General features: G+C 52.4%; 2 protein-coding genes across 2 annotated transcripts in view; one reads left to right on the top strand and one right to left on the bottom strand.

The window, feature by feature from the left end:
• The window catches only part of GALNS (galactosamine (N-acetyl)-6-sulfatase), a 30,360-nt gene extending 23,764 nt beyond the window's left edge, over positions 1–6,596 (bottom strand). Inside the window, exon 1 of the mRNA XM_019742720.3 lies at positions 6,382–6,596. Within this exon, the coding sequence (XP_019598279.3) occupies positions 6,382–6,498 (117 nt within the window). The 5' untranslated portion in view covers positions 6,499–6,596. The remainder of the gene's footprint in view (positions 1–6,381) is intronic.
• Positions 6,597–6,685: 89 nt separating this feature from the next.
• On the top strand, positions 6,686–11,313 carry TRAPPC2L (trafficking protein particle complex subunit 2L). The gene is made up of 5 exons (XM_019742748.3): positions 6,686–6,732; positions 8,099–8,271; positions 9,774–9,861; positions 10,049–10,128; positions 11,114–11,313. The coding sequence occupies exons 1-5, from the start codon at positions 6,700–6,702 to the stop codon at positions 11,157–11,159; spliced, it is 420 nt and encodes a 139-aa protein (XP_019598307.1). The 5' UTR covers positions 6,686–6,699; the 3' UTR covers positions 11,160–11,313.
• The last annotated feature ends 2,221 nt before the right edge of the window (positions 11,314–13,534 follow it).

Below are 13,534 nucleotides of genomic sequence, written 5' to 3'. Positions count from 1 at the left end.
TTCCCTTGAGGAGTGACACATTACTCTCTCCTGATATAGTATCTGGGCACCAAACCTGAGATGACCACCTGACCTAATGATTCCACTCATGGGTGTCTCCCCATCAGAGTCTAAAACAGACGTCCACATGAGACTGTGCACACGATATCCACAGCAATGCTATTCCCAGTTACCAAAATGTGCAGACAACCAAGTGTCCAGGTGACAATGTGTCCATCCACACACACTGGAATATTACTCAGCCATAAAAAGGAGTGAAGTATTGGGTGGCTGGTTGGCTCAGTTGGTTAGAGTGCGGTGCTCTTAACAACAAGGCTGCTAGTTCGATCCCCACATGGGCTACTGTGAGCTGCGCCCTCCACAACTAGATTGAAACAACTACTTGACTTGGAGCTGAAGGGTCCTGGAAAAACATGCTTAAAATAAAAAAGTTTAAAAAAAAATTCTGATTACTGTTAAGATAACTATTAAAACAAAAAGGAGGGAAGTATCGACACACGCTACAACGTGGATGAGCCTCAAACACATGATGTTACACGAGAGAAGCCAGTCACAAAAGGACAAACGTTGTTTGATTCCATTTTTACGAAATGTCCAGAACAGGCAAATCCACAGAGACAGAAAGCAGACTGCTAGTTGCCAGGGGCTGAGGGAGGAGAACAGGCAGTGACTGTGATAATGGGACTTCTTTTTGGGGTGATGAGAATGGTCTAAAGCTGACTATGGTGACGGCTGCACATTGCTGTGACTATACTAGAAACCGCTGAACTGTACACTTTAGCTGCGTGAACTGCATGTGCGGTGAAGTACATCTCAACAGAGCGGTTAGCACAGAAAAGTGCAGGTACCCGGTTTTCTGCTGAGACCTGGTAGGACCCTGGCAGTTCCTGCTTCTCCAGGAGCCCCTTAGAGCCCTTGTGACTCACTGGGCTCTGGTGAGTCAGCCAACAAGAAGTCTCAGGCCTGTATGAAAGTGCCCGCCTGGTCAGCATGCGCTGACCTGGAAAACTCCAAAGATGCTGGGTTGCTTCTGTAGACGTTTCAGTTGGGCCTGTTGATCACGAAGAGATCTGGCAACTCTGGGCCATATGTGGGTGGCTGTAGGCCCAGGACAGTCTCATTTAGGTCTATGGTCTGTTATTATTATTATTATTTTAAACATTATTCTTTTTAATAAAATTTTTAAAATTTTTAATTGGGGAATATTGGGGACCAGTGTGTTTCTCCAGGGCCCATCAGCTCCAAGTCGTTGTCCTTCAGTCTAGTTGTGGAGAGCGCAGCTCAGCTCCAAGTCCAGTTGCTGTTTTCAACCTTTAGTCGCAGGGGGCGCAGCCCACCATCCCATGTGGGAATTGAACCGGCAACCTTATTGTTCAGAGCTCACACTCTAACCAACTGAGCCATCCAGCTGCCCCTCTGGAAGCTCAGTGGCAGCTCACTGTCTTCAATCTAGTTGTGGAGGGCGCAGCTCACTGGCCCATGTGGGAATCGAACTGGCAACCTTGTTTTTAAGAGCTCACGCTCTAACCAACTGAGCCATCCGCCGTCCCTATTATCTGTAATTATTAATGCCCCTCCTCTCTTCTCTGCAAGACAGTTTATACAGCCACCCTCCCCATAAGTGTGAGCCCAGGAGGGTGACACTGCTTCTGGTGAGATTCAGCCTCCACGCTTCTCCCAGGCACTGCCTTCTCCCCTTGTTCTTGTCTCCCAGCTTTAGGCTGGTTGAGACACAAGGGGGTCCGAGAGCCCACTTAGGGCTTTTGCCTTTGGACCGTGTAGTCTGCTCTCAAAGGCCCTTCTGGCCATAGGGTCCTAGGTTTGGCCCTTTCCGCTTTGGATTCCTTTGGAGATGGTTTATTTTGAAGTCACTGAAATGGCTTTTCCATGCAGTGACGATAGGAGCTGGAATGAAAAAAGGGCCTGGAGAGAGGTGTGGCTGACAGAAGAAAGGAAGGTAGGGTGCTCGTGGGTCGAGAAGGGACAACGTGCCTCAGTCTGCCAAGGCCCGCATGAAGTTTGCATGTCCAGGGACAGGGCTACATGTCTAAGTTGGGGGCAGGAGGGAGGGGCAGGAGAGCATCCTCAGAAGCATCTGCTGACCTAGCAGGAGCCCCAGTGCAGGCTGAGATGGCACAACTTTCTTGAAGCCTGGCCTGGAGAAAGCTCCCAGGCTCCTGCCCTCACCCTGCCCTGCCCCGAGTGTGGATTTGTCCTCACAGGTACCAGTGGGCTGCTCAGCAGAGGGCCCACTAAGCAGAGCATGTTCCAGGTCAGAGGAGCAGAGAGAGACCAAAGGGCTGGTCACATAGCACCCTTTGCCTGCCACCCACCACAGTTCTAGCCTCCCATGAGGAAGGCAGGTGTGCAACATCAATCACAATGTTTGCATAAACAATGTAGGTGTAGGGAGCCCCTCTTATTGGGCAATGGTGGGACACTCTCTAAATCCCACGTCCCAGATGCTGACCAAAGGGCCAGGCTGCTTACAGGTGGGCCTTTCTGAGGCCAGCAATCACTGGTCCACTGTGTTGCTTGTCTGCTCAAGACCATTCTATTATTACCTGTTGATTAGCTTTCTTAGCTACAAAAATAGGAATATTAACATCTATTTTGCAGAGCTATTAGGGGTTAAAGGAAATCATCATCTCACACATCAGATTTAGTATCTTTTTCCCTCTCCTACGTGACTGCCCACACTCACAGAAGGCAAAAGCCACTGGGCCCCAGGGATTACGGTCTTCCCACCCTTGACCTTGCCTTCACTTAGAATCTCAAGACTGTGGAGCAACGTAAGCATCACTCACTGCTGGCTACGAGGGATTCTTATAGACACACACACATTGAAAGACTTGCAGGGTCTGCTGACTGGCTCTGGGGGCTCAGGTTGGGGGCGCCCACTTGATGGGCCCACTGTGGTCACACTGGAGCTGGCCTCTGTGCAGCTCACTTTTAAACTTCCTTGGTCAGGGCAGTTCTTCTTAGTCCTGTTTTACAAATAAGGGACCCTGACACAGAGAGCGCTAGGGCCCTTGGGAGTGGTCTTGGGCCCAGTGAGGCTGGTATGCCCGGGGAGGGAGCTCTGTCTCCCCAGCCCCATCAGCCTTGGAGAACATAACTGAATCAGCTCCACTGACGAAATGGTTCTCAACATCTTCTAAACTCATGCAGCGCATGTCTACCAGGGCCAGCCCTGGGTCTGAGGACACACCGGGGAATAAGGAGGGAGACACCATCCCTACCCTCACCAGTTGCCACCCTGGACGAAAGGGTCTGCACACTCTGCCACAAATGCCCCATCCTGCTCCCCGACTGGTCCTCTGGTGGGGCGGGGCATTGGCCAGACCCCTCCCCAACCAGTAAGCCTGGCTCAGGGGTGTGGACTGAATCTTCAGCGCACCCTCCCACTGGGCTTGCCGACTGTAAGGGCAGGTCAGGACACAGAGCAAGGGGGCCTCTGGATCCTGCCACCTGAAGCCACTACAGCCCTAGCCTGTCTAGTCAGGAGAACTGGGTTTCCCCTTTTTGCTTAAGTCACGTCGAATGCATTTTCTGTTATTTGCCACCCCAAAGTCCTAACTTATCCCCGTTCGCTGACCAGGACAAAGCTCTTCCAGACTTCCTTAGTTTCAGCCGCCAGAGAACCCGAAAGCCACAAGAAGGAAGCTGCACTGGAGGGGCCTGGCACTGGGGCTCCTGGCCGCAGTTTCGGTTCCTGCTGCCGCACCCCACGTCAGCGCCCCTTGAGTAAAAACACTCCCAGCACTGGTCATGCTCCACCACTCAGAACCTCCAGGGCCTAAAATGACACTTCCAACAGAAATACACAGGAGCCACCTGTGTAAGTACATTTTCTAGTAGCCCCATTAAACAGGCAAAAAGAAATAGATGAATGAGGGCTAAATTATTTGATTTAACCTAACACGTACAGGCATAGCTTGTTTTATTGCACTTTGCTTCATTGTGCTTCACAGGTGGTGCGTTTTTACAAACTGAAGACAAGATCCTCCACCAGCAAAAAGATCACAACTCGTTTTATTGCGATACTCGCTCTATTGCAGTGGTCTGGAACCAGGTCTGCAATGTCTCCAAGGTATGCCTGTATGTATGTCCAAAAATATTATCATTTCAACAAACCTTCAGTGCATGGCCAGGAGGGCTCATGACTTGCTTCACACACCCACTGCCACCCTGGAGAGAAGGGGAAGGGGCAGAAACCCGAAAAAGCACTCAGCTGGAGGCTTGCCACCCAAGAAACTGCTTGAACGAGCCTTGACCGGGACTCCAGTTTGGAGAAGACTGAGTATTGAAACAGGAAGCAAGCATTTCCAAGACTGACATATTCACTAAGAAGTAGTTTCCCGACTGGTCATCAGAATGGGGCCGGTGAAGGGGCTGCAGAGTCTGCTTTTGAAACAGTCACTGTGTGAGCAAGTCTATGAGACTAAAAAGAAGCATGTCCAGGGTTATCTCTGGGTGGTGGAATTATGGCTGGGTTTCTATGATCTTTGCAGGGTCATCTGAATGTTGTTAATTTTTTATATAAAAAATCCTTATTTTAACAATAAAAAAATGACTAAATGAGATTGTTTTACATTCTTTTTCTCGTATTAAGTCTTCAAAATCCGAGTGTATTTTACACACACAGCAGCTCTCAATTCCCGCCCGCCAGGACCGTCTAACAGCCACACGAGGCTCCTGGCCTTGGTCCAATGGTTCCTGTGATATCTCTGCTGGCCTTTTGGGGAACTCTGATCTATATTTACTCACTTCTGGCACCAAATGTGGGGATGTTTCCACACCAGCCCCTTCTCCAACTCTCCGGTCAACAGCTGTGAGTCCAACAATTCGGGTCAGTTCTTCCACTATATACCTGGAGCTAGCCTCAAATCCCACAGGTCAAGGGCTCAGTCCCACAAGATGGCCCCCCTTCAGCTAGCCATAACTCCCGGGCCACCCGTACTTCTGACCAACTTGCTCAAGTTCTATGATTTGCTAGGATGGCTCACAGTACTCAGGGAAGTGCTGTATTTACTATTACCAGTTCATTATGAAGGATACAACTCAGGAACAGCAGATGGAAGAAGCGCCTAGAGCAAGGCACGGATAAGGGGCAAGGAGCTCGCAGCCCTCCCCCCTGCTCTCCCAGCACCTCCATGCAGCACCTCCATTGTTTAGGGTTTTTTTACGGAGGTCTTGTGACACAGGCATGATGGATAAAATCATTGACTCGATGGTGATGGAACTCAAACTCCAGCCCCTCTCCCCTCCTGAGGTCAGGGGCTGGGATGAAAGTTTCAACCTTCTATTCACATCTTGGCCTTCTGGGGACCCCCGTCCCGAAACTTTCCAGGGCTCCAGCCACCAGTTGCCTCATGAGCACACCACAGACACCCCTTTCCCTCCCAGAGTTTTAGGAGCTCTATACAGGTCACTGACTTTTGTCATGTCACTGGACCTGACAGTACCGAGCACCACGGCCTGCCATCTGCCCTGCCTCAGTCCTTCCATCACTATGAGGAGAGCTGGATGGGGAGGAGGTGAGGCCCAAAGAGCTTCCATAACTTCCCCTGGATCGGAGGGGAGTAAGATCCTTGAATCCAGAACCCAGGTATGTCTGCATCCCCACTTTGCCCCCACACCTCACATTAGCTAATTTCAGAATCTCCATTTCCCTCCTGGCTTCCTCAGGAAAGGAGCACAAGGGACAAGGCTGCAGAGAAACAAGTGAACGGCTCAGTTCTAATCTTCACAGGGCTGGACCACCAGTGTGATGATGTGACAGTGGGCCTGGGCTGCACACAGACCTGACAGGAGATATTCCTTCTGCTTCAGTTAAAGACCTGACATTTGGCCAGAATTCTTAAGAGGGCAGGAGCATCCTGCCCAAGTGGATAGGGGCAGCCCTTGAGCAAGGCAGGTGCAGTAAACCAAAGGCAGGGGAAAGCGACTTTCTAGGCAGGCAGGGACTGGATATTGGTCAGCTTGGCACCCCCTTCCGTGCCTGGATACCCTGGGCACTGGGTGGGAGGGCAGGAGTGAGCAGGCCGTGCCAGGGAGCTGGACTTCCCCAGGCCAGGGCCGCTGCTGGTCTGGGCTGCCCCTCTATCCTTCCAGAGCTCGAGGGACAAGAAAGGGGACAGTGCAGGAGGGGTCTTTTCCCGGCCTGGACACGACTACCTTGCTTCAGCTTAACCCCTCTGTGAGGCTGCAGCCGTCAGGGTCAGGCGCTACCCTCACGTCAGCTGAACGCTCCCACGGCCCTCCTTGCACAAGTCTCCCCCCACTCACAATCCAACCCCCACGGGCTTCCTCCACCCACGGTCGCCCCCACCCGCCACCTCGAGCGCAGCGCTCCCCAAGAGCCCGGCCCGCACTCACGTCGTCCATGAGCAGGAGCAGGATGTTGGGGGGCTGTGGGACGCCTGTGGCCCCCAGCCCCAATGCACTTAGCACCAGTAGCAGCCGCCACCTCATTGCCGCATCAACCGGCGCCATGGCAACCCGCCGGGCGCCGCCGAGTCCCGGCCTGCAGCGGGAACAGGACGACTGCCTTTCCGGCCCGGCGGCGGGGCGGGGCCAGGCCCGCGAATGATAGGAAGGGCGGGGCCAGGTTGGCTGAATGACAGAAGGGGCGGGGCCCCCGGTGGCTGCGTGACGGGTGGGGGTCACGTGACGCAGCTGGCCGGGCCTCCCAAGATGGCGGTGTGCGTGGCGGTGATCGCCAAGGAGGTGCGTACGCGGGTGGGCGGTCGGCCCTGCTCTGCTCTGGCGTTCGTCCTCGCTCTCCGCCTCCCCGCTTCCCTGCCCCTAGGACCCCGGAGGGATGAACGCACAGGCTTCGAGGATCCGAGAGGGTCAGGGCAGTTCCGGGAGGCGCCGCCCACACCCTCCTGTGTATCTGCGGGGGCGTCAACGCCGGGGCCCCACAGGCCAGGACCTCCTTTCCTGCCTTGCTCCCGAGTCAGCTGCTCACTTCTCCATCCTGCCGCACCGTGCACTCCCGTGGGCCAAGCCATCGCCCACCCGGACTAGCGACGCAGCACACGCAGTAGTCAAAATGCTGCTTTAACGACAAACTAGATTGTATCATCCCCCTGCCTAAAATCTCTCCAGTTCCGTTTCATTGCTTAAGGATAAGTCGGAATAACGTGGTCGCCTCATCCCCTTTCCCTATACCATTAACTTCCTCCACTCCAACCCAACGGAATTACGTGCCAGCTCCCCTTCGGCCTTTGCACCTGGAAGCCCTCTCCCCCTCTCCCATCCCCTTTGTTGGCCACCATAGATTTTATTTCCTGTAGAAAGCTGTATCTGAATCCTGAGACTGAGTGGCCGTCCGCATACTCCTATGACACAAAGCCTGGGTGCCCTTTCTGTCTTTTATAAGACCAGGCTCATGAAGCATCCATGCTTGGAAGCTCCTGAGTGCCTCCCTCTTAGCACTATGTGCCAACACATTCTTTATGGGCAGTTTTGCTGTCTCCATCATCAGATGTTAGTTAGCCCCATTAGGGTAGGGACAGTGTAGTGTTCACTATATCTGTGAAGCGCCAGGAACAGGACAGAAGCAGTAAATTGTGACATGTGGGAGCCCCAGGAAGATGCTGTTAACTAACTCCAGGGTTAGGATGGTTAGGAATGGATCTGCTGAGATGCAGGGAGGTGTGAGCCATGCCTTGCAGGATTTAGTGAGAGGACATGTCAGTGCCTCTGCTAAAGTGAAGAGATTATAGGGGGTGGTGGGTCAGGAAACAAGCAGTATTATTGGGCCAGAGGAGAGCATGTGCTGGGACTGTGCCCCACACACAAGGTGAGTGACCTGTCCAGGTGACAGAGTTAGTTGTCAGGCTGTGCTCAAACCCATTTTTCTGAGCCATCTTTTTTCTGCCCACCCTGGTGATGCCCCTTTGCAGACAATGTGTCAACTTCCTCAGATTAGATTGGGTCCTCTGAAGGCAGCAGTCTGGTGGAGGGGGCTGTTGGTTTTAGAGGAGAGCATGTTCCCATGGCTAGTTAGCTCTGAGGCCTCTTACTCAGAGTTGGCGCACACAGGGTGGATTCTCATCACTTCAGTTGCTGTCACCCTTTCTTGCAGAATTACCCTCTTTACATCCGCAGCGTCCCCATGGAGAACGAGCTGAAGTTCCACTACATGGTACACACGTCCCTGGATGTGGTGGACGAGAAGGTCTCTGCGATGGGGAAGGCCCTGGTGGACCAGAGGGAGCTCTACCTGGGTCTGCTGTACCCCACAGAGGACTACAAGGTGTATCCTTCACACCCAGTGGGGGCCTGTCAGAGGCCCTCTCCCCCCAGGGGATTCTGCCTACAGTTGTGCCAAGTACTGTGGGATCAGATAACCCTGAAAGGCATTTTGTGCTGTCAACGTAAGAAACGCCCAAACGTGCAGAGAATTTTTATAAGAGTTTATTTGAACCAAACTGACAACATATGCCAGGAGCAAGATCGCAAATGCTCAAGAGAATAACAGTTTTGCAGCTTCTTTTATGCATTTAACATTAAGTGGGGAATGTAAGGAAGATTACGTGGAGGTGGGGGGAAAGCAAAGCGGGGATTGGATTACAGGACAGTTAAGAATATGGGCTCTCTTGAGGGTGGTTGTTCCAAAGGCGTGTTAACCTAATGCATAGAAACGATGGACAGGGCTTGCTTAAAGCAGAGATAAACCTCTTACTAAAAAGTTATATGCCTGGAGTGTGTGACTACCCACCGTGACCTGCCCAGTTAGGTGTTTATGATCAGATCACCCTGTTACTTTCCATGGAATGGAGGTTACTTGCCATAGAATGCTTTTTTTCCCCATCCACAGTACCAACACTTGGAAAGAAAAAAAGGTGAGGGCTTTTAGCCGTGGGGGGAGTTAGGGCAGCTTGAAGCTAATTAAGACCTTACGTACTTTTTTCCTTTAATTAGGAGGATGTGGGAAAATCCAGTCTTGAATTGCATGGAGAATTGTGACAGTCTACACATGTCCCGCGTCTGGTTTGTAGAAAACGGGTGAAGCTTCTGCTTCACTGCTGCAGGGAGTCCTTTCTCAGTAGGGCCATCCACGCTGAGCAAGGGAGCATTGGTTCACTCATTTCCTTATCAGGCTCAGCCCAAGTCACTCAAACCTTGACCACCCCCTTGGGACAAATGGCTTGAAATCCATGGAGTTCAGTGATGTTCCCACAAGCAGTAATGTGGCTTGTCCAAACCTGTAGAGAATTTTTATGAGAGCTTATTTGAGCCAAACTGACAACATATGCTGGGAGCAAGATCTCAGATGTGTTTTTTTGCCCGGGAGCTGCTGTTCTACTTCTACAGGTGAAGTGGCCTGTAGAGGTGTTGATACCACTGGCAGGATTGGTCATATTTGTGAAACCTCTGGTTTTGTAGTTAATGCTCTCAGGCTAGGCATTGATTCTTAAAGAGGGCAAGGGGCCCCAGGGCCTGGCCAGGGCAGCCCTGGCGTTTGAATCAGGATGGGGTTTAGCCACCTGCCCTTTGCTCCTCCAGTAAACACCAGAAGCTGCCCCAAGGAAATGTCCAGTCACACCCAACGTGGTCTGAATGGTCTGGCATTGCTGGATGGGCCCAGCTTGAGGCACTTCCTGTGATGAAAGGTGGTCATGTTTCTCCAAAGCAGCTTTGGAGCCAGGGGATGTGCACAGATGGCCCTCCGCTCACACACTCGCCACAGCGAGGCCGTGTTTCATGCTGCCGCCGAGTCCCTGTGTTGACAGCATGTTCTTTAACCAGTTGTGCAGATACGGCTATGTGACTAACTCCAAGGTGAAGTTTGTCATGGTGGTGGATTCCTCTAACACAGCACTTCGAGACAACGAGATTCGCAGTGTAAGTGCAGGGTGTCTGCGACCTGTGCCTGGGCCTGTTTCCCCATTTTCACTTGTTTTGAAATGATTATAGAAGCCATAAATCTTGTGCCCCTCTAGCTCTGCTCTGGGCACAGGAAGCTCTCCACACCACCCCACCTGGTTGGCTATGTGTACATGTGAATTAAAAATGTTGGTTCTTGTTTCAGATGTTCCGGAAGCTACACAACTCCTACACGGATGTGATGTGCAACCCCTTCTACAACCCGGGGGACTGCATTCAGTCCAGGTGGGCAGCTGCTCTTGGGTCTGCCACCTTTGGAGGCCCTGCTTGCTGAAAGGCAATGATTCTGAAAGGGAGGCAAGGTCTTTGTAAGCAATGAACACTGTTCCCCTAAGGCAGCAATTCTGAAGGAGCAGAACCCTGTTTTATCAAACAAACTCTTGCACAGATTTCCAACATATAGAAGGGTTGGGGGGCAGGGTGTGGGGCAGAGGCTGCCCATTTGGTTTCCCAGGTGCGCCCAGCAGGTACTAGGGTGAGGGCCCAGTGAGGGCCCAGGCACATGGACAGGAACCTGGCAGGACGGCCTCCTGTCCCTGCCTGATTCTGTCTTTGATGTTGAACTTGGATGGTGAGGAAATTGGACTCGCAGATGTCTTCAGATAGTCTTCAAAATAAATAGTCAACATCGGAATGTCATGAAGATGCTTCATAAAGAAGCATTCATGTGCACACACCCCAAGTCTGCTCCTGGGAATTCCCGACATTTCTAGACACGTTTCCCAAAGGCTCCTGGTAGCCGGCAGGGGAAAGGTTACTGCACTGACCGGAGCCAGGCCCTTCCCATGGTGCCTTCTCTCAGCTGTGACACTGCTTTGGGTCATCCTGGGTTCCAGAGGGGAGAAGCTGGCAGCATTATGCAGAACCCCTTGTCTCCATGGCAGGGACAGCCACTGTTCTCACGGTACCAAAGCCCTGCAGTGCCCACACTGCAGCTCCTCCACCTCTGCCTGGAGACCCCGCCAGGGCAAGGTTGGGTCTAGTGGGCAGGACCTCGGGAAACTGCAGGGACCCAGGAGGCAGGAGACCTAGATTCTAATTGCTGGGTGTGGCAGGACACACATCCTGGCCTCTCAGCCGAGTTTGCTTACCTGGATGTTGGAGACTGATGCCTGGGGCGTCCTTGGAGACAGGCAGTGCTACAGAGCCTGTCTGCGGGCAACGGGTAGAGGGCCACGTCTGCTCTGCATCGGTCTGTTTCTGTTTGCAGGGCCTTCGACAGCATGGTGACGTCTATGATGATACAAGTCTGTTGAGCAAGAACACTGCTGCCTGTGGATTGAAGAGAAGCATTTTGTATATAGCCGTGTTGTGTAGACGTGTATTTATTATCATTTGTCTTTTCCTGAGTGTCACAGACATGCTGCAAGGCCTGGTTTGGTGCATGTCTACTAAAGGTCTGTGACATCAGATTTGGCGTTTTCTTTCTTTGTCACCAGAGGGTTTAACTACAGAGTTTAACGCAAGACTTCAGGGACTGGGGCAGAGGTCAGGGACTAGACAGTTGGGAGCCACTGTGCCCACTAGGCACAAAGGGGCAGGGCGAGCAGGGTGGCGGGAGCCCACAGCGCGAGGGGCCCTGGAGAGGCTGCAGCCATGAGTAGCTGACGAGGCCCCAGCGGGACTCATGTGCTGGCCTCTGCTCCACCAGCTACTCCTACTGTGCCCTCCAGTGGCTGCCCAGGTGGGGTGGGGTGTAGTGCCTCCTGTGCCTAGAGGGCCACAAGGGATAGCCCGCACACCTTCCTCTACAGGGATAAGTCCTCTTGTCTTGCATCCGGCCCGGCATCTGTACTTGTCCCAGCCTTGGGTGGCAGCCCTCACGAGATCTAGGACACCTCGTGTGACTGCAGCGTCTCATCTGTGGCTGCTTGCTTTGTGAGCATGAATGAGTCCTCTTCCACCTGTCAGTGCAGGGAGTTTCTAATGGCCAGAGGGCCAGATGGGGTTAGGAGCTGAGTCCCCTGCTGCCCCAAGCTGCCTGGGTGGTTGGGGCGGGGTGGGGCTTACATATGAAGAGCTGATGTAATCATTCTGTTTGCATTTTGCTTCTCTGGAAGCCTGCTGAGCCAAGTCCAGAGGACAGTCCTAATAGTTGACATGAATGAGGTGACGGCCCCTTTTGGGGTCAGGCAGCCCAGGTTCTAGTACCCTTTGTCATTTGGGAACATGGCCCATGAGGTGGGAGAGGTGCCAAGGACCTGCTGGGCCCGAGCCCCACCTGCAGTCTGCTCTGCATTGTTTTCAGGCTGGTGCCCCATGACAGTCGTGAGTGCCCCTGTCTCCCTCAAACGCTGGGGAGCGGGTCTCTGACCAGGAGGAAAGTGGCTCAGTTCCCTCTGGGGAGTGGGGAAGGCTGTAGCATCAGTCAGCCTGGGGCTAGAATTGGGAGATGAACTCTACTCTGCATCCCTTTGGATGTCCTTCCCTTCTAACAAGCACAGGATTAATTTTTTAAATTACAAAAGTAAAAAAATAATCAGGAGGGTGTTAAAAACACAAGTGCAGGTGGAATTGGAAAACCTAGAGTAGGGCTGAGAAGTACCAACCAACAGGTGTTGGTTGCGATGCTAGTGGGCCATAGGCTGCTCTCACACAGGATTTCTTCCCTGCAGTCCATGGTCGAGGTTTTAGTAGTGATCTCTGCTGCCTGAGTAGTGACTGCAAATTAAGTAGGGACTGCAAGTTGGGACTCCCAACATCCATTGGATTCAGGTGGCAGGTGGAGTACTCTTTTCATCTTTTTCCTTCTTCTTGCCTGGAACTTGGATGTGATGGCTGGAGCTCAGACAGCCATGTTGAGAACATGAGGATATGATTTATCCACTAAGGACGGGGAGCAAAAAGCTAGCAGGAGCCTGGGTCTTTGCTGTCATACCAGCCCTAAACTATTTGTGTTCAGCAATTTTTTAATGTGAGAAAAATAAACTTCTATCTTGTGGAAGTCATTGCTACTTGGGTTTTTCTGTAGGTATAGCTGGACCAAACCATAAATGCTTTTTCTACATTAGGGAGTTTTCACACACATTGTTAGGTAGCCTCCCATTTTCAGCCGGAGGAAATAAAGGATTACAAGTAATCTGCTAGCCTTTGTTCTGTCAGAACTGTCAGCAGTTTCAGGTTATCTTTTTGCATCTCTGTACATGAGGCTGGCCTCATTGAGGGCTACCTGCCTGCCTGTTCCTTGCCACTCCAGGACTGAGCCCCTTGGGTGCTGCACCTAGTCAGCCCTTGGCTGTTGTTCTGGGTGATTTCTCCTGCTTAAGTTCACCACCAGCAGTTCAGTCTTCCCTTGGGCATCAGCACCTCTCCCTCTCCTGCCCCAGACCAGACGGGGTCAAAGCGAGCCATGCCCAGCCTTCTCCGGGCACAGCCACTTGGAGCCCTCGCCAACCCATGTGGTGGCCACAGCCAGGAGTGCTTTCCATCCTCCCTCCACTTTAGCCTGCTCAGGTCTGAAATCCACGGGAAAGGAGGGAGTCCTGGGTCCAGTCTCTCCTTGAAGTGGCCACACAGAAGGGATCAAGAAAATGCTTCCCAAAAGGAACTACTTGGGGAAGAAGACGCAGTGGGACCTTACAGAAAAGCCAGCATGCACAATGAGTCCATCAAGACCAACACACAACTCCCC

This window comes from Rhinolophus sinicus, chromosome 8 (genome assembly GCF_057876585.1).
Source record: "Rhinolophus sinicus isolate RSI-liver-muscle chromosome 8, RSI-T2T, whole genome shotgun sequence".
NCBI classification, from domain to species: Eukaryota; Metazoa; Chordata; class Mammalia; order Chiroptera; family Rhinolophidae; genus Rhinolophus; species Rhinolophus sinicus.
The sequence above is the reverse complement of the archived record's forward strand: the minus strand, read 5'-3'. Positions and strand labels throughout refer to the sequence as shown.